The 20,255-nt window shown below is 39.9% G+C and overlaps 1 protein-coding gene across 1 annotated transcript; it reads left to right on the forward strand.

Annotated features, from left to right (window-relative positions):
- The first annotated feature begins 7,345 nt into the window (after positions 1–7,345).
- Positions 7,346–14,369, forward strand: LOC149065212 (uncharacterized). The gene is made up of 2 exons (XM_089254403.1): positions 7,346–7,464; positions 12,571–14,369. The coding sequence occupies exon 2, from the start codon at positions 12,749–12,751 to the stop codon at positions 14,003–14,005; it is 1,257 nt and encodes a 418-aa protein (XP_089110529.1). The 5' UTR covers positions 7,346–7,464; positions 12,571–12,748; the 3' UTR covers positions 14,006–14,369.
- Positions 14,370–20,255: the final 5,886 nt, after the last annotated feature.

A 20,255-nucleotide genomic window follows, 5' to 3' on the forward strand; every position in this document is an offset into this window, starting at 1 on the left:
TAGTTTACCTTACTTAGAGTTCATCCGCAATCATTTATCAGGGGAATGTCCTTGGTTGCCGAAATTCCCGTATAATCATTATTATCACGAAAATTAGAAACTTTGCCTGGTTTTAGTTTATACAAAAATTGCCACTTTTTCAAGACAAATAAAATTCAATTGGTCGAATGGTCGACGCGTTCCAGCTCTTCATTACGGCTCTCTATTGAAGAGCCGAAACGCGTCGACCATTCGACCAATTGAATTTTATTTGTCTTGAAAACGTGGCAATTTTTTTTATAAATAATCATTATTGTATTACATTAACAGCTATGCGTTAAACACAATATGTTTTGTCGTCAGCAGCTTTGTATTTTGAATTTTTTAAATCGTTTTCTCTGATTGAATATGTCGTCAGAAAAATACATAAAACTGCTTATATATAAGAGTTCATATACCCAAGATTATCAATCACTGATAGCATCCACGAAAGGAAACACTTATGTTTTATGAACAGTATGTAGATGTAATCTCTCTATTCTGCATAGAAATACTGACATGGGATCATATTCGGCTGAGGGACAATGCAGAACTTGCCTGTGGGGGGGTGGTTGGAATTTTTCTTAACACTTTCGGGTCTAAGTCCGAGCCTGTTTTGTTCAAGGGAACTAAGCCCGAGTCTGACTCGGGCTTAACTTTTAACTCTAGTAGCTATAAAATAGCTGAATATATATATGTTCCCAATGTTTTTAAATTTAATCTATAAATCTTCTAGCTCCAAAATATATATATATACAAGGGCGTAGCGAGGGGAGGGGACTTGGGGGTCTGGTCCCCCCCCCCCGAAATGTGAGAAAATGACCGAAAAAAGGGAAAAAGACGGCCAAGTCCATTGTTCTGTCACTTTGGTCCCCCCCCCCCCCGAACGAAATTTCTGGCTACGCTCCTGTATATATAAAGATATATCCGTTGTATATAATGGATGTAGTAGCTTGCAGCTTCATGAAATGATATGTATGAAATGATATGATGAGTAAGTATAGTTGAAATACATTTGTCCTACTCTTCCTAGGTAAGGTAGCCATGTTTGTTGATCACAAGATGATATTTTTTTTTTATGAAAACCAATTTTAGATATTTATATAGCATTTTTGGATAAGATTTTATTCAAATACAATACAAATACAAATACCACGCCACAACAGGCAAATTGCCCAACGAGGTGGCTGACTTAAGAACATCATGGATCCCCGAGCCATTTTTTGGAGGCCCTACCTACTACTGCTGCACCACACCCCCCCCCCGCAGAACCCCCCAACGAATCGGTACATGTGGGAATGTGCGTGTACGTGTAGTGAAACCTGACGTGGACAAACATAGTCGAAATAGCTCTCAGACCCGAAAGTGTTAATTGATTTTCGACCTGGTCTATGAGCGCTGGAGTGGGGGGAGGGGAGGTACCTCCTCTCCGGAGAATATCCGGATTTCTGGATTCCAAAAGTTGGTATGTCTGATAGAGAAATAGAATGGAAGTTGATGCAGAGAAACGCTTTATATGTCTCAGAAACTTCGTTGGAGACATTTTTTTAACTAAGAACCAGAGAGAGAGAGAATCTTAACTATATACATTGATCATTTTTGTCGCACCACGGTCATTTTCTGCACACGAGGGCTAATTAGACCGGGATCTACAATTTATTGCCGATTCCGAACGGCAGGCTTGTTTTTCATACTCATCGAGAGGTTGGTGCGCTAACCCCTCGATGGGGGACTCCCTGCGGTAGCAACTTTTTGCTGCGGTCAAGTCGCCGTTTTTTGTTGTACCCCTGTGTCAGGAAAGTTTTCTGACAGGGACGAACTGGGTATCGAACTCGCGACACCCCTCTAAACATCCTTTGGTACTTTAGGCGAGCATCTTATCGACCGGGCTACCGCGCCCAATAAATTTCTTAACTATATACAGTCGAATCCCGTTTTAATGAATACCGTTATAGCGAAAATCCCGTTTTAATGAATACCGTTATAGCGAAAATCTCGTTTTAACGAATACCGTTATAGCGAAAATCTCGTTTTAACGAATACCGTTATAGCGAAAATCTCGATTTAACGAACACTTTTCTAATCCCCTAGAGAAGTTTACGTAGGGACATTTTTAAATAACCTGGAATTCCTTTATAACGAAATTTCGTTGTAACGAAGTGATTTCTACGGTCTCTTGGAGTTCGTTATAACGGGATGTACTAAAAAAATTTTATTTGGGGTTGAAAAAATGTATTTATGAAATTCTGTGGCAAACATAAAAACATAGTGACTGGCATGGCCCCCACAAGGGGTGGGCTGACAAGGCTCCAGCCCCGAGGCCCGGGACGATTTTCACAATTTTTTTTGCTTTTTCACCCCTTCATGGTGGATTTCACGCTATAAATTCATCATAAAGGGGCTCGTGAAAGTCTGGTCAGGGGGCGCGCAAAAGATCCCAGCCTAGAGGCCCTGCTCCAGGATATAGGGGCCCTGGTGACCGGTATTATATATGTCGCATAAAATTTGCAGCTTTGTTAATACGGAGCCGCATTTCCCATGTACAGTTATAGCGAAAATGTCGTTTTAACGAAAACTTTTCTGATCACCCCAGATAAGTTTACCAAGGAACAATAGAAAACCTTTAAATTCCTTTATAACGAAATTTCGTTTTTACGAAGTGATTTCTCCGCTCTCTTGGTGTTCGTTATAACGGGATTCGACTGTATAACCAGAACCAGGTTCTGGCCAGTGAACAATATGCTCTTCTACAGCTGTACTCCTATACGAAGAATTTCTTTTCGTCTTATTTACTATAGTCTCTTGCCCTTTCTTCCATCAAAATAGATGACATGAAAAGACTCTACATGCACCTCGTACACATTCTTCTGCGGAATTTCTAACGAATCGGTGCACGCAGGAACTTGTTATGGATGTGTGTATATATGCGCGACCGTAACGTATTAATGTTGTCAGAGTTGTGCTTGTTTCATGGGTTTTGCTGGTGCTGCCATCTGCCTTACATGTTGTGACGTGAAGATGGGGAATGCTTGAAATTTTCATGTTATGTAAGTATCGTGCTGTAGGTCTGCCTGCTTTCTGAATGGAGACTTTTTCAAATGGGAGACCGGCTTGTGCATTCGCTCCTCGAACTGGGAAAACTGCAGAAAACCTTCAGCGGACTACCACCGTGCCCCCCAGGGGAGTTTGAACCTGGATCCTCATGATGAGAGTCCAGCACGATGCCCACACGACCGTACAGAAGAAAAAAAAACATGCCCTCGTATATACGCATTTCCCTGAGGAATTTCTAACGAATCGGTAGATGTCGGAAGGTGCTATGTGAGTGTATATAGGCATGGTCCCGTGACGTATTTCGGCTGTTAGAGTTGGGGTTTTTTTTCCGGGTTCTTGCTAGTGCTGCCATCTGTGTTTTATATTCTGAAACAAAGATGGCAAATTCTCGAATTATTTTTCTTCATGTTATGAAAGTATCTGTTGAAGGTCTGCCTGCTTCCTGTGGACAGACTTCTTTGAAATGGGAGACCGGCTCGCTTTCACGCCTTGAAGCCGAAAACCGCGGGAAACCAGCTTCAAACGACCACCACTGTGCGTTAAGTAAAAAGACTGCGTCATTCGCGTACAGCAGTGATTCCCAACGTAGGCTTTAGCGTTCCCTGGGGGGGGGGGACGATGAAATGTTCCAGGGGGTTGCGGTAGAAGGTACGGGTGTAATATAGGATTCTATGGGTTAGATTGCGTTGGTGGGGGACGATGGGACAAAAATGGTTGGGAAACTATGGTGTAGAGCAGTGGTTCTCGACCGGGAGCCACACGGCCCCCTAGTGGTGCTGGGATACTTCAAGGGAGCCACGGAAGAAAATGGAGAAAGAGCCATGGCGGGTAGTTTGAAGGGCTGCAGAGAGCCGATAAGAAAAATTAAGGTGTGAAGAAATAAAGCTTTTATATTATTCACTATCAAGTTACAAAATCCAACAAAACTACCCATAAAACAAGGGCCGTCTTAGGGCAAGGACCCACCCGGGCCTCACCGCCTATATTTTGCAGCAGGTTCCCTAGGATGGGGTTTTTCGCAATCCCCCGGTTAGATTTTTCACAGACCCCCTCCTCTATATAAAATGTATAGTATGAAAAATAAAAAATGATGAAAACCATATCAGGGTACGGGCTGCAGCTCTGTCAGTTCCACTCTTGTGAGGGGTCATTCTCGGGGGTCTGATGTCAATAAGTGACTCCCGCTTATGATATTTTGTATATTTTTTTCTAATTAAATGACGTTATTTTTCCTCGTTATGCACATGAGTTATTAGGAAAATTCCACATTAAAATTCCCCAGGGTCCCAGGAACGGATTAATTCAGTTTACATCGATTCCTATGGAAGAAAATTGTTTCTGTTAACACTGAGGGGTGTGTTTGTAGCGGGGGGAAGGGTAAACGAAGCCAGGGCGACAAGTTCGGAAAGGCGTAAAATTCTGGTATGATTGGTCGAGATGTAGCTCACAGGCGATAAAATCATATACCTGCTAAGAGGATGAGAGGTGAGAGGGCAAGGTCAGTTAATGTGTGGGGCATGGGAGCATTAGCGTGAGCAAGATTTCCCCAGGAGTGTGATGGGGGGGGGGGGTTTCAGCATTTATTTTCTCCCGTTCTTTTTTTGCCGTAAATATACCATAAAGTCGACTCAAAGAGGGTGGTTAAACCCCCCCCCCCCCACGCCTAAGCTTATATGGGGGAGGAGGCAGGTACACGGGGCCCTCACGTGGGCAAGGCTCTCAGGACTTCAGCTCGGAGATCCGGCACGACGCTTGTCAATTTTTGTTTCTTTATCATGCTATAAATTCATTACAGAAGGGCCCCCCACTAATGATCTCAATCTAGAGGCTGCAGGAGAGGGAGGGGGAACCAAAAGAGTGACCAAAAATGTGTGCAGGCATATAAGTGACTAAAAGAGCGATTCAGAGACAGAGGTATTCTTCGCGGGGGGGGGCGGAATGGCTAAGTGGGCTGTAGCCCAGTGCAACAAGTTCGAGGAACGAATGGTAAATTAAAGTAGATTAGGATAGAGAAGGGTGAGAAAATATTTTGTGTAGCTCATATATATATATAGGTGGAAAAAACCATATCAATCCACCTGCGTGAACAATTGGATTTACTGACGGACTGCAGGTGCACCAGGCCGCTAAGTTTTAGGGATGCCACGAAGCGGAATAAAAATGCTTTGATTAAATGACTTTTTAACAATGCAATAGCTCAAAATTCTTCCAAAAACAGAGAACCCACCAGTTAAGGGTTTTGACAGAACCGACCCCCTCCTAGTCAATCTCTTGAGTTCGAACTCTGGGCAGATACCGAATTCTGGGGGGAGGGGGGGGGGTTCTCTTAAATAGAGTGCTCTTTGAAGCATGGAAGGAATGCATCACGCAAAAGGCTGCCAATTTTGGGACCCTGATGAGCACGTACCCCGTTTGCCTATGCGAGAAATAGGCCCTCTGCTCCAAGGAGAAAGCACACGTGGGTTTGATGGTCCGGAGCTGGATCAGACGAAGCGATGAGTTCAACGACATATTTAAAACTAGACGGGGGTGGGGGGGAAGCGAAATTCATGCTTGATGCAGCTGAAAGATAATTTAGCAGCAGGTCTAGGTAGCTAATCCATCATCTAGCCCTGACAGCCCTTATACTGGGGTGCTTTGTATATAGATATTGTAGACATGCCCTTTTCCCCATCTTGCAGCATAGAGGATCCCTAGGCTGTGATCTTTGGCGAGCCCTAGGACAGATATTTTAAACGAGCCCCTCTATAGTGAATTCATAAGATGAAGAAACAAAGTTAATGAGAATCATTGCTGTACCGGTATGGAGCCCTGTCATCCCCACCTCCCTCTTGGGGGAGGGCATGATTATAAAATAATGGTTCTCATTTCAACTGCCCGGGGACAAACAATTTTTCTCGTTGGGCTATAAGCCCAAATTTGTTACCAAGTGGCCTTTTTTTTACCATAAGCATAGTACGTAGTACCACGGCCGACTCAATTGAAAGTCAACGAAGCTAGAGATTACGTGACTTCATTCGTCCGATCCTCGAGTAAGACCAGGGGCGGAATCGATGTGTTTGGTCACATGATACATTACATCTGACGTGCTGAAGGTGAACGTAGGGAATATATTCATATTCGTAGGGAATGCATTCCCTAGTTTGGACGAATGAAGTCACGTAATCTCTAGCTCGGTTGGCCTTACATTGAGCAGCACCTCTTAGAGACTAGAAAGCCTCCGCATGCTGCTTGTGACGTCAGTAGGTAGTCTATTTTTCCTCAGAATATTCAGGGAAAATAATTCCTTCACTCATGCCAGTATCATCTCGTTGTGCGGAAAAGAAATGATCGGGCTCAGAATTGGCGATTTCTGTGACCCACATCCAATCACTATGCGGTATTTGTTAGTCAATCAGGAAGATTCTACTTCAAAATAAGAAGAAACGAAATAGGATGCTGTGTTTCAAAATGTGGCAAACTTGCTAGGTAGTCTGAATGACGTTTATGGCAAACACTGCAGAGGCCTTCTATCTGTAGGAGGTGCTGGCTCAGCCCCCTCACACAATTTATTAGGGAGGGGCTCAAACATCTTCAACCCCACGTTGCAGTGCCTATGGTCCAGGGTCGGACCCCTTCTCGCGTGCATAGTATCATCGTTGTGAGGGAAAGAAATGATCGGGCTCAGAATTGGTGATTTCTGTGCCCCCACATCCAATTACTATGCGGTATTTGTGAGCCAATCAGGAATATTCTACGCCAAAGTAAGGAGAAACGAAATAGGATGCTGTGTTTCAAAATGTGGCACACTTGCTAAGTAGTTCGAATGACGTTCATGGCAACCCGTGCGGAGGCCTTCCATCTCTAGGAAGTGTTGCTTTAATTTGCCACGGTAGTGGCAAAGCTTCCTAGGAGGCTTTGGTAGTAGGACTTCATAGTTTGATGGTCGTTCTCGGATGCTAATGTAAACCTGACGTGCTCCAAGCCATTGAAGGTACGGGGAAAATAATTTTAGAGGGCCGCAAAGCTGTTTTCGCACCGGCCCTCAAAAATATATAAGCCCGTCCCTGAATGTTTGTCACATTGAATGTTTCAATTTTCTGTGTAATCAAATTTACTCCACTGAGATTCGCAGTAGTGGCTTCATTTACCGCCATTAGCTTGTTTCCCTCCCTCTCAGTGATTTCAGCCAACTTTGGTCCCGCATGTTTCTTGAAAAGTATGGTCAATAAACCTATCGCGCTTGGAATGAACATAACGTACGTCATATTCTTTTTGTAGGGAGTTTGAAAACAACAACGAGTAGTCAAGACCGTCTAGATGTAATTAGAGATAGGATGACTGTGTTTACACTCCATCCGCTTCGATCAGTAGTGCTTTGTCTCTAAATTCTCGGGAATTTTGTGTACTGTGGTGAGATAATTTGATAATTCTTAATAATTACAGTTCTCCTTGAATTTTAAAATTTATTTTACTTTAGTGGATCAGCCATTAATTTATATTTTCCAAATATAATTCTGTTGTAAAAAAATATAATGAATATTGTACATTACCATGTATAACCTTCCCGGGGGGGGGGGGCCCTCTGAAAATCTTTTAATAAAGCCCCCACCGCCCTAGGATATTTTTGGGACCCCTTTTCTAGTAAATTTTTGAACTATAAGAAATTATATTTATTTATAAATATAAGGGCCTAGTGACTGCAGCCCTGTCAGCCACCCTTTGTAAGGAAGGTGGGGGGGGGGGGGCCAATGTGTGTGTACTTGTATTTTAATTTGAAAATTGACTTTGTTATTTACTTTAGTTTTTATAATTTATTAAATTGATTACTGTTAGATCATAAAAGTATTTTTAATTATGTCCACAATTGTGGATCACATAGATCAAGATCATTTCCCGTAGTAGAGATCTATTTGCAAAGAATGACTTTTTAAATAGCTAATTTAACATGAGGAAACAGCTATAAATCCCTTTTGGTGACTGTTTCTTTATTTTGTGTCATTTCCCTGTGATATATCTTTATTTTTATGTGCCCCCCCCCCCCCACCACGTACGTTTGGAAACTATAAGAGCATTGGCTTATCTTGTCGCAAATAATTACGCTCCCGACTTCCCCAGAAGCAGAATGTTTTGTATAGTTCTGCGACGAACCCTCGGCTGACTGGATATGTTCTGCAGTAAAAAATTCCCATAGTCATAATGGCAGACTCGTGTTGTGAGGATCCGGGTTCAAACCTCGCCGTCGCTGCAGTGCCGGTCAGCTGAAGTTGGTTTTCTACGGTTTCCAGCTTCAAGGCACAAATGTGAGCTGGTCTCCCATTTGAAAAAGTTTCTCCGCAAAGAGCAGGCAGGCCTACAACACGATACTGACAAAACATGAAAATGCAAGCATTTCTATCTTTACTTCGGAAAGTAGAAGCCAGATGGCAGCATGAACACGAAACAAGCGCAACTCGACAACGTAAATGTTAGAGCCAAGCATACACTCAGAACACACATTCTGGCGTGTGCCGATTCATTAGAAATTCCGTAGAGGAATGTGTACGAGGTGTATGTTTGGTTAAGTAGTAACCCTAAAGCAGAATGTTTAGCACTGTTCTGCGACGAGCCCTCAGCTGACTGGAAATGTTCTGTGGTGAAAATCCCCATATACGTATAGTATTTTTTGCAGTTTTGTTGAAATTCTTCCAAATTGTTCTGTGACGTACGGCGCAGGTTTTGGCACATTCTGCTTTGGGAAGTAGTAGCAGTAGTGGTTCCAAACTTTGAGGCATGAATGCGAGCCAATCTCCCCATTGAAAAGTCGCCGCAGAGAGCAACGGGCCTACAATGGTATAATTATTCATTCATTACACTTCACGCACTATGAGTTGAGAAAAACTCACAGTTTAACAAAAATTGATTTCAGATGGCAGCACTACACTTAACACACATTACACAGAAATAAACTTTACATCAGGTTTCATTACACGTACATACACATTCCAACATGTACCAATTCGTTAGAAGTTCCACAGAGGAATATGGATGAGGGGCATGTGTGGTTTAGTAGTAGTAAAAATTCCCATATAATAGTGTTTCTTCGCTGCACTTTTCTTAACAATTCCTTCAGATTGTTCTGCAGAGTAGCACTGATTGTTCTGTGACGTATGTCGCAGATTTTGGCGTATTTCGCTTTAGGGGCCCAACTCCTCCTTCCTTATGTAGAGTTGACCTGACATTTAGAAACTTGAGTCTGTGATTCTTGGGTCCACACATCCTTATGCATGTTCGAAACTGGAGGTCAGGAAAAGAGACGATATAAAAATGTTCAACCTCATAGAAAACGGACTTCACAGCGAAAATGTCACCTCATGTAAAAACTGCCAAGGGGGAAGAAAAGGTATAGCTATTGTATATCCCCCTTTTTGCTTTGGTGACAATTTTCTCTGTTGTATGTTGGCACTTTTTTTTTATCTGGTCGATATACTTTATTCCGTTGGGGTTTCCCCCGTTTTCAATATATGGTATACCAATCCAATGTTTGATAATTTTTTTATGATATTTGTTACCGCCAAGTAGTAGGAATACCTAGTAATGTTATTTGAAAATGCTCGTGAGAGGGTAGTTTTAGCACCATATTGTTTTAGTGCAGCCAAAAACTTGACGACAAAAAATCCAATGACATACTGTGAATTACTCCCTCAGGCTTGTAGGTTCGTCATTTCCTTTTTATTATACTGTTGATCCTTTTTGTCATGATCTATACCTTCAGTAGAGTGCAATACAAATTGTAACATAGCCTATCCAGGCGCATGAATGAACGCCAGAAATTTGCCGCTGGACTTATCCTGTTGCCGAGATTTCTTCCAGCCCATCTTCGTGGCAGAGTCTAGAACACTATTATGTGTCAAAAAAGAAAAGAAGAAAAAAAAAATTTTTTTTACAAGAATTAAAACTAAATATTAATATTATAATTTGCTATTTTCATTTTTTTGACAGCGAGAGTGTAGACCAGATATATAAGTTTGCGGTCCATTTTTATCCAAACTGATAACGTTATCTAAACTACCGATGACCTGATTTCCAAAATGAAATAGAGCTGTTTATTCAAAATATGTGTGTGACAGAAGATCACAGGATTACGTTTTTGACCTCAAAAAGTTACTGGGCATCAAAACAGTCAAAAACATGTTGTCAGTCTTACTTTTTTGTGATTCTTACTTTTACACTTAAGTTATAGGAGCTTTTCTCTCTTAGGCATCATATGCGATCAGCACTGTTAAATTAAAGGACAATTTAGTATTTTTATTGCTAGCCATATTCTAATTGTTATGCACAATAAGGATATTTTAAGTATTAGGGATTATCTAGATCAGCGGTTTTCAACCTTTTTGACTTGCAATGCCCTTTTCAGTATATAATTTCTATGATGTAGCCCTGTTTAACTCAAGGAGCCCTTTTTGTATATAGTTTTTGTGGCGGACCCCTGTAGACCTCTTTGTTTTCCATCTATTTAAATTTTCCTTGAGTCCTTTTGAGGCTCGGAGCCCTTTTCAGTATTACTGATTTATTTTATTTTCCTCGAGTCGCCGCAGAGCTCCTTGGAAGTGCACACGGAGCACCAGTTGAGAACCGCTGATCTAGATAATTTAATACGGAAATCAGCATTGCATATGTGGTGTAAAAGACATGTATCTGTTATGAAAAGAGTACTTACAGCAGATGGTTTATATCAATACACGTATACTGTATAAGTAGTTAAAGAAATTTTGGAAGGTTGAGAATCGTGTTGAATTGAATAACATGAAATAGTTCCATAGTTTTTTCCTTCAGCTTTTATGTTATGCTCTATTCAAATTGCACATTTTACATGAAAAAAATGCACGTATACAGTGTCCAATATAATTCTGTAGAGAGCACAGAAAATTATTTTACAACCATTATTAAGTATTTATTCTTTGTGTAATATAGTGACTTTAAATATTACATGAAATCAATGTGTCTATTTGCAACGGGAATTTTTATATTGAAAATCAATATTTGAGGTTTTAGATGTAGGGTTTTTGAAGTGACAGTTTAAACCATCAAAAACTGCCATGTGTCAAAAGCCGGCCAACCCTGATCTAAACATTTGTGAAGATCCGCTTCATAGCATTTTATAGTACAAAAAATTCCCATTTCAATTTAGTATATGTGATTGTAGTTTTCACAAAAATAACTGCATCAATGTCCAACGCTGGGTTTCTTTAAGGGGGAAAAACCTTGTTTGTTTGTTTTTTTTGGTCTTTTTTTTAGTGCTGGCCTACTCTTTGTGTTGTATAGCGTTTTTGCAGAGGGGGGTCGTTAATGCCCTTCTGGCTATTGCCAGCACTATGCCAAGCTCGCTCAGGGAGAGAAAAAACCTGTTTGGAGAAGCTGTTGGGTGATTTTTTTTTCCTTTTTCTGGTACGTGTCATCAGAGAGAGCGGCTTGCTTAACCTCACGTTCCTATGCAATAAAATGGGAATTTAAAACTTTAAGCAGCAGGCGTAATATTCCGATACCTGAAAATAATGTCTTGATGCAACGGAACACTCAAAACCAATGTAAAAGGTAGCACCGCGAGGTACTCAAGACCACTGGACGATAAGATGGAGGAAGATTCGAGGAGTTTGTCCAGTCGCAAGCACTGCCTGTACCTATCATAAAAAAAGAGCACCCTTAAGGCAAGTTTAATATATGCGAATGCATGAAATCAGGGTGATTTAAATCCTTGAATGCAATTTTACAATGAGTTTTAATTGGAACATTGAGCAAGCACTCATGAGCATGAAATCGAATATGATCATTGTGCGGTCTAGGTGCTTCTGAGAGCACTATGGTGCTCGTGAGCAAATAGTTGAAGATTCCTGTTCTAGATTGAAGAAAACAGCTAATATATCGGCCCTCCTGGGTTATTCCCATGGCCATCATAGGCAATGGATATGGCATGCCTGTGATCTTCAGCGACATAGAACTGGTCTCTGTATCAACTGATTCAATGCACCACCTCCACACGATCATGCCAATCTTCTTCACCACCATCGAAATCCCCCATATCTGAATGAACTAACATCCTCCACAACATCACATCCAGGCCTGATATAAGTCTCAAAATTTAAAGAGCTCTTTCAGTTAATAATTGTCGCTTATCAAAATTATCGCAATGTACCCCCAAAATTGTTAATTAATGATCATATGATATAACTATTTCAAACTACTTTTTCGATTCATTTCTTGAATGTTTTAATTGTGTTTCCGATCATATTTTTCCTATCAGCTGTCCTATGCGATCACGAGCCCCCTACCCCCCTTCAATTGAAGGTTTAAACCTTTCACAACATTTTCAGATTGGGTGATTTTAATTCGAGTCAGTCTGAATCCCTTCCTTGGCACAGAATAACTTTGCGCTAAACCAACCAAAAATTGGAATCCCGTCATTATGTTAATAGTTGAAGTATCGTAAAATAGTTTATTTACTCCATACTCATCATGGTTATTTCTTTCTCATGTTTTTAGGGCGGCACGCAACATATTAAAATGCTTTTGAAAACCTGAGGTTCCGATTTTCCTTGTAGAAGTCTTCTTTCCTGGACGTAGCTTCACCTGATTGCTTCTTCCATTGCCACATGCGTTTCGGTTTTCTTCAAAACCTTCGGTTTTCTTCAATTTCATTTCCCTAACTATCTTTCGAGAGATGGAAAAGATAAAAATTATAGCGTTCCATAAGGTGAATGGAGAAGTACAGCCAATCCCCCGATTCAGGAGCCACGCGGCGAAGGAAGTGGGTCTGTGCAACAGCGAGAAGGCGTTCAAGTGCGACCTGTGCCCGAAAGCATACTGCTGTGAGGCCGACCTGCTTTTCCACAAGATAGAGCACTGCGGGGAGAAGCTGCACAAGTGCGACGAATGCGACAGTGAATATTACTGCGATAACGATCTCAAAACTCACCTAGAAGAGCACCACAAAGCTGTCGAAACGATCGAAGAAGAGGTCGACGTGATGGTGAATATTCAGGGCAGTTCTTTGCCCGAAGATGAAGAAATATTAGAGAAGGAGGATGACGCACAATCGAAAGATGTCCTGAAACCACACGTATGCGAATATTGTGGGAAATCGTTCATCAAAAACAGTAAGTTGGAATGTCACAGGAGGACACACACTGGCGAGAAGCCTTACCAGTGCAAAGTTTGTAACAAGTTCTTCAAGCAGAAAAGCATCCTGAACGCTCATCAGAGACTCCATTCAAATGAGAAACCCTTTGTCTGTCATATTTGCTCTAAAGCGTTCATGTGGCATGGAAGTTTCTTCCTGCACCAGCGGATGCATGCAGGAATCAAACCCCACAAATGCCACTTGTGTCCGCAGAGCTATAGTCACAAAAGTAACCTCAGGGTGCATCTGCAGACTCACTACGGGGTCAAGGACTTTGAATGTGAAGTCTGCCACAAGTGTTTCTCAAACAACGCTCACCTGTCTGTGCACAAAAGGTTGCACAGCGGCGAAACTCCTTTCGCCTGCTCTGAGTGTCCGAAGCGATTCATCAGCAAGCGGAGCTTGATGTTCCACATGAAAACGCATACTGGAGACAGGCCTCACACCTGCGACTTATGCGGCAAGTCTTTCTACGAGAGCAGCCATCTCGTTTACCACAGGAGGATACACACTGGCGAGAAGCCATTCAGGTGCCGAACGTGCTTCAAAAGTTATACGAGGAAGGCGGACCTCAAGCGCCACTTGGACACTCATGCTGTCGACAAGCCTTACAGATGTGACATGTGCTCAAAAAACTTCAGCCGCAGTTCGGACTTGAGAACACACGTAAAGATTCACATCGCAGAAGAACGATTCGTGTGCGAGAATTGCGATGAACATTTCGGCAGTAGCATCGATCTGAGTGAACATCAGGCATTACAATGCCCAGGACTGATCAAAGAAGAAGCCGATGAATGAGGTTTCGGTGCACCCTATGAAACCTTATATTATAGATTTGTATACAAAAAATGTTTCTTACTTCATAGCCCAAATAAAAGGTGGAATTATAGTGCGCACCGAGACCACCACCACCAATATTCATTGCATAATATGCTGCAGTAAATGTAGCACAGAGTGCCTGTGGGGGCGCGTAGAGGAGGCAGTATGAAAACTCATTTCAACCTTGAATAATTTGCGAATGGAGAGAGCTACGGCTATATGCAACTTAGATGATATCCATATAGTGTAGTGACTATAGCATAGCTGCCAAGTCACAAAAATTTATATTCTATTGTAATAATCTCTTGTAATCTAATTGTATTACTCTTCCGTTATAACCATATCTCTTGGCGTCTTTTTCTTTTTTGTCTTGGCGAATTCCTCTTGTTTAATGTTAAATATTTTCTTTAGTGTAATGTCCGTAAATTTTTTCTTTGTTTTTCTTTAAACAAGACCTGCAGAAAGAAAGAAGCCGAAATGCACTGATTTGGTGTCAAAAACATGTGGTGTGGTTATAACGAATGAGTTTCATCTCCCGAACTCCCCCAAAAATTGGTATATCTAAGGTTACCAGACGTCATTCGCAGCGACTAATTTTTTAGCAATTTGTGAAATCACCCCACCCAACAACGAACTGTATATCTGCCCATGCTTTCATCACTCGCCACTGAGAACGACAAAAAGAAGCAAGTTGCCTCTAGGCAAGGCAGAGATGCTATTCTAATCATGATCAAGCCGGGGCTTTCGGGTTTTTCTTCTTCTTCCTGGGTAAAAGCTGGGAGTGGGGGGGGGGGAAGAAGAAACAAACATCGCGAAGGCCCCGGACCAACTTGTTCCGAGATAATATGAAAAAAAAAAAATCAGTAAAAAAAAAAAGTAGCTCTGAAAGAAGACAAGCATAACATCCATTTTGAGAATGCAATCGTTTTCTCAGCAACAGCTAAAGCTGTATTCTGAAAAAAAAAAAAAATGGGGAGAGGGCATGTGCCATCCTAATGCATGGACCCACCCACCAACGCCCGGGTACCTTAAGTTAGAACAGGGTTGGGTTTTGATTTTATTTATTTTCGCAAGTGTCAAAAACTGTCGAAAACCATCAAAAACCTAGAAGAATGTCTTTTGATAATGTTTTGAACACAATAGGTATACAACATGATGAAAAACTTACATTACATATTACAATGTTTTATTTTTAAACATTGATTTATTACAGTAATTAAAACAAAATATTAATTATAATTTGCAATTTTGAATTTTTCAACATAAGAGTCTAGAACATATAAAATATAACTTCGTGGTTTGTTTTTCTAAGCTACTGATTACCTGTGTTCAATGTACTAAGTGGAATAGAGCTGCTTATTCAAAATATGTATGATAGCATAGCTGCCAAGTCTCCTGAATTTTAGCTTCATCGCTCGATCTCCTGAAAAGTTCTTAAATATCCCGAATTTTTAAGAAAATCACAAAAAATTCCTAATTGTCCCTAAACATTCCCTACTTCATTAAAAAAAATCCCCACTTATGAAAACAATCCCTAAGGAATTTCTTGTGGGACATGAAGACTTTTTTTCCCCCTTTCGAAATGACGTCACACGTCGTAAATGAGGAAATTCCCTTTTTAAGGAAGTTTTACAAACCCTCTGATGGTAACAAGAAACTTTGTCTTATCGCGCAGGGAAATGGCTTAGCAGGCAATAGTCCTGGATAATAATTGAAGATTATAGTGACGCGCGTATCATGGAGGAAAGAATGTATTCTTTCCTCATGCGCACGAATGGTCGAAATTTCTTTTGTTGAAGTTACGTACATGCGATATAACAAAACATGAATACTGATAAGCAAAAACATATTTAATCAATTTTAAAGATACTTATTCCGATGAATTTCCTTTCATCTAGTTGTACAAGCTTTGTACAAGTTGTGTTACGGACATAAACATCTGTCATGGAAAGACTGCCATCATCACTCGTAAAATGAAAAAAAAAATCAAGTAAGTGTCACAAAAAGTCAGTGTTCTTCAAAAATTCACGCTTTTTTCCTTCATCTTCCGATGATTTTGGGGTCATTCCCGCAGAATGTTTGTTCGCAGCGTTTCTGATTGAACACAATATTTATTTTTACATCATTGAAGTTTTGGCCTCCAATTTCACTTGTTTTTCGCGTAGGAATTTTATTCCCAAGGGTTTAACTTCCATGTGTGTAAAATCCCTATTTTAATTTGACTTCAGTTTTTGAGTAGGGATTTTATTCCCTACACTTTAACTTTTATGTTTGGTAAATCCCTATTTTATTTGGAAAAATCCCTATTATATTCATTAGGGAGTGGTTTAAGCATAAAATGCGGGTTTGTGCCAAAATCTCCCAAATTTTCATTTTCAAAAGTTGGCGGCTATGTGATAGGGCATCAGGGTTAGGTTTTTGACCCCAGAAACTAAATCTGTATTAAAACTATCAAAATCTTACTGCCAATGATGTCAAATAGTTTCTGTTAACCTGATAAAATAATAACAAAACACTTTTTAATGTAGATTAAAGGGTTTTTTATTCAGAATGGTAATTACTGATGAAAAATATATATTTCTATATTTTAAATTTTCTGATCCGCCCAAAAATTTTATTCCATATAAAAATTCTCACGCAGCATCTGTTAATGCATTAATTAAACTTATTTATTTTCACCTAAAAATTTCTTAGCTCAGGTTTTATAAGTTCACAGTTTTTTTTTTCAATCAAAGCAGAGCTGACAGGACTTGATACCCGAAGCATTTGTTTTTTGCACATTTAAAATTAAATAAAGCTTCAACTGGGAAACCATTGCATTATAAATGCTAGTAAATGTACCATATCATAATGCAGGAGTAAGAATAACTAAGTTTGACTGAAGATAAGTTACAGGAGTTTCTTAAGCTTCATGTACAAATTAAATGGCATTTTAGTCCTACAATTTAGTATTTTGATCTCTAGATATATTTCAATGTTATGCACAGTAAGAGTATCTCAATGGTTTTCTATAATTTAATAATAGAAATCAACATTAAAAAAGTTTATTGCATCATATATGTAAACACTTATCTGTTGTAAAAAGAGTACAGCAGATGGTTTATATCAATGCACGCATATATAAGCAGTTGAAGAAATTTTGGAAGGTCAAAAAAACATCTTGAATCAAAGAATGTCAAATCGTTCCATAGTTTACCCTTCAGCTTTTATGCTATGCTCTGTTCAAATTGTTTATTTTAGAAGAAAACAATATATATATTGTACAAAATAATTCTGTAGAGAGTAGAAAATTATTTTAGAATCATATTAAATATTTATTCTTTGCATAACATAGTCACTTTAAACATTACATGCAATTAATGTGTGTACTTCCGATGGGAATTTTTATATTGAAAAGCAATATTTGAGGTTTTTGACGTGAGTTTAAACCGTCAAAAACTTTTCCTGGTTGCCTCTGACACCATTAAGATCCCCTTGAGGGGAAGGGAGATATAGAAAGTAGTGGTCTGTAAAGTTCTTCAGGATTTTTTGTGCCACAAAAGCCGCACAGGGACGGATCTAGAACTTTAAAAAAAACACTGAATAGGTGTGACCATACATTTCGCACTGTCCCGTATTTTCCTTGACAGTCACGATTTTTCCTCTGTTTCGACTGTTTTTGAAAAATACCCCCGTTTTTTCTATTTTTTGGTCAAAGTTTTCTTGAATTTGTTATTTAATCAAAAGCATTGATACAAGTAATTTTCAACAGATTTATTGAATGCAATATTACCATATTCACATTTCATTTGTGGGCCCCCCCCCCCACATAGATCCGTGCCTGTTGCCACACCATCTATTGTAAAAATCAGGAACAGTGTCATAACCAAGAGTGCATGTGCAAAAGCCCTCCTTCCTCAGTTTTGGAATGTGGTAACCCTAGGTATATTTCCCTAATATTTCAAGTGTGATCACATAAAAAATCTATACTTTTGGGGTGGGGAATTATTCCGAAAAGAATTTACCCATATAAATGTTGTCTTTAGTTTCTCCTGCCCCCCCCCCTCTCAAAAATTATGTCACGAGCATAATTTTAAGGATAACAGATGGTTGTTGATAAACATATTCTTCTATTTATTAATTTACCGAATTACGCATAATTATAGCACTACTATTATCCATAACCGTAGCTACTATAGTTATCTATATGTTATTAGAATTGAGAATGAAATTGAGATGAAGTTTGTATGGCGAAAGTTCTTCACACTATTACAACACACTGGCAACTTAACAGTTTATTCTTATAGCCCTTTTTTTTATGTGCCCACAAGTTTTTTGCACACCACACTCTCTTCTCTCATGCAATTTAAATTGGCACCAAATCACACACAAAAAATATTTCAGTTTGGCGAGGGAAAAGACAAAATTCGCCAAGCAGCCAATGTCATTTTGGCTCCTTGACAATCAAATCCATTATATGACCTGTATATCAAATGGACGTAGATCTCGCTAAGTTTTCATGTCCCGCTTTTGGGCCCAATGGAATAAGGAAATGGCATGATTTAATGTGAGTGTAGTAACAAAATCTTAATTACACTCAGTTAGTAATGTGTGTACTAGCCGAGTTACATACAGCAGGGCGTGTGTAGCCCTGCTGGTGATGGCTAGTGGGATGTCACGCGTTTTCCATAAAAAATAATCTTCACTTTATTAATTTTTTTTTCCAAAAATCTCTTGTATATTTGTTCTTGTGTGAGATCTGGATTCGTTCGAAAATCTCTCTAATTCTTATTCTCCAAAGATGGCAGCTATGATATAGAGAGGCAGCGCTCCTGGTAGAAAATTTTGAAGGTTAAGCCATTGGGGAAAAAATCTCCCATTGTTTCTGATTTCTCAATGGCTAACTTCCATTGCGCTGTTGTTCCCTGCACGTAATAGGATAGTTACTTTACTATTATACCGTTATGTTAACTTTAACTGTCTCTCCTTTCGCTAGTTATTCCGGGTGAGAACGACTTCCTGTACTGATTCGTCTATGCACCTCCCTCTACCAGCACCAGACACGGTTAACGACAAAGGGAAAATTCTATGATGATTATTGATGGGTTTGGTGTGAGTACTGCCATCTAACGTTTAGGCCATGAAATTAGGGACACTCGTGTTCAGTATATACCCATGTAATATTATTTTGTTTGCTTTTTGAAAAGGACTGTTTGTGTTGAATTGTGATAAAATTATATAGAAGTGATCATTTTTGAATTTGCGGCAGTGAATGTCATGAAGCGCTTTTGCTGTACAATGGATTTTTCCCATTTATGTTGATTTATTATGTTACTTAATGAAAGGAAATTTATTTTGTGAACTTAAACGGTGCAGATTGGCTGTCTTGTTCATGCCACGTTGAAAATATTGCTAACGTGTTTTTATTCCTACTAAATGAATACCAAGTTTTAATGTTATGCTAGATTGATTTCCATAAGTGTGAGTCCATGCTATTCATCCTCGGGCTTGCTACAGTTATTTGCTTAGCTCCTATTTGGACGGGACAATGAGTCTAGAACGAGGGACAGCAAAAAACCTGGGTGTTTTCAGGGTTTTTGACTATTGAAGCACAAGGGAAGCAGATATCTGTCGTAAGCCTATATAAATAGACCAGGGGGTTCTTAATCTTTTTGCAGCCGTGATCCAAAATCAACAACGAAATCAGCTTTGCGTCCAATGGGGGCTGTTTATTTTTCAAAATTAGTGAAACCAGTGACCCAATGAGTGCATTTATAACAGGACCGTTAATGGAATCTTACGACTCCTCTAGGGAGCCCCTGAGAGTCAAGTTTAAGCCATGACCCATAGCTCAAGAATCTCTGGCTGCAAGTGGATTTGAACATCCCATCTTGGAAGCCCCCCCCCCCCCCCCCCCGCGTCCCAGGTTTGGGTCATGACCAATCGATTAAGAATCCTCTGGAATAGACTGATTGATTTATGGTAATTATTATATCAGTGATGGCTCGTTACAGAAAATTCTGGACGGGGAGGAGCGAAATCGTTTTGTATTTTATTATAAGGGCAGGGCCTGATTTATTCATGAACATGTATGGTATTTGCCTCATTATTTTGGGAACCCTTAAAATTCAAACAGTATAGGCTATATTCACTGGCAAACATCTTTGACATTAGTGAAGGGGTCTATTGATTTATGCTATGCCGGGGGGCCCCCCCTCCACACGTAAAAATCGAGTCCTGGACACAGAGG

Source organism: Pholcus phalangioides, unplaced genomic scaffold (assembly GCF_987345545.1).
Source record: "Pholcus phalangioides strain wild (caught in Gottingen) unplaced genomic scaffold, Ppha-v1.0 ptg000041l_1, whole genome shotgun sequence".
Lineage (NCBI taxonomy): Eukaryota > Metazoa > Arthropoda > Arachnida > Araneae > Pholcidae > Pholcus > Pholcus phalangioides.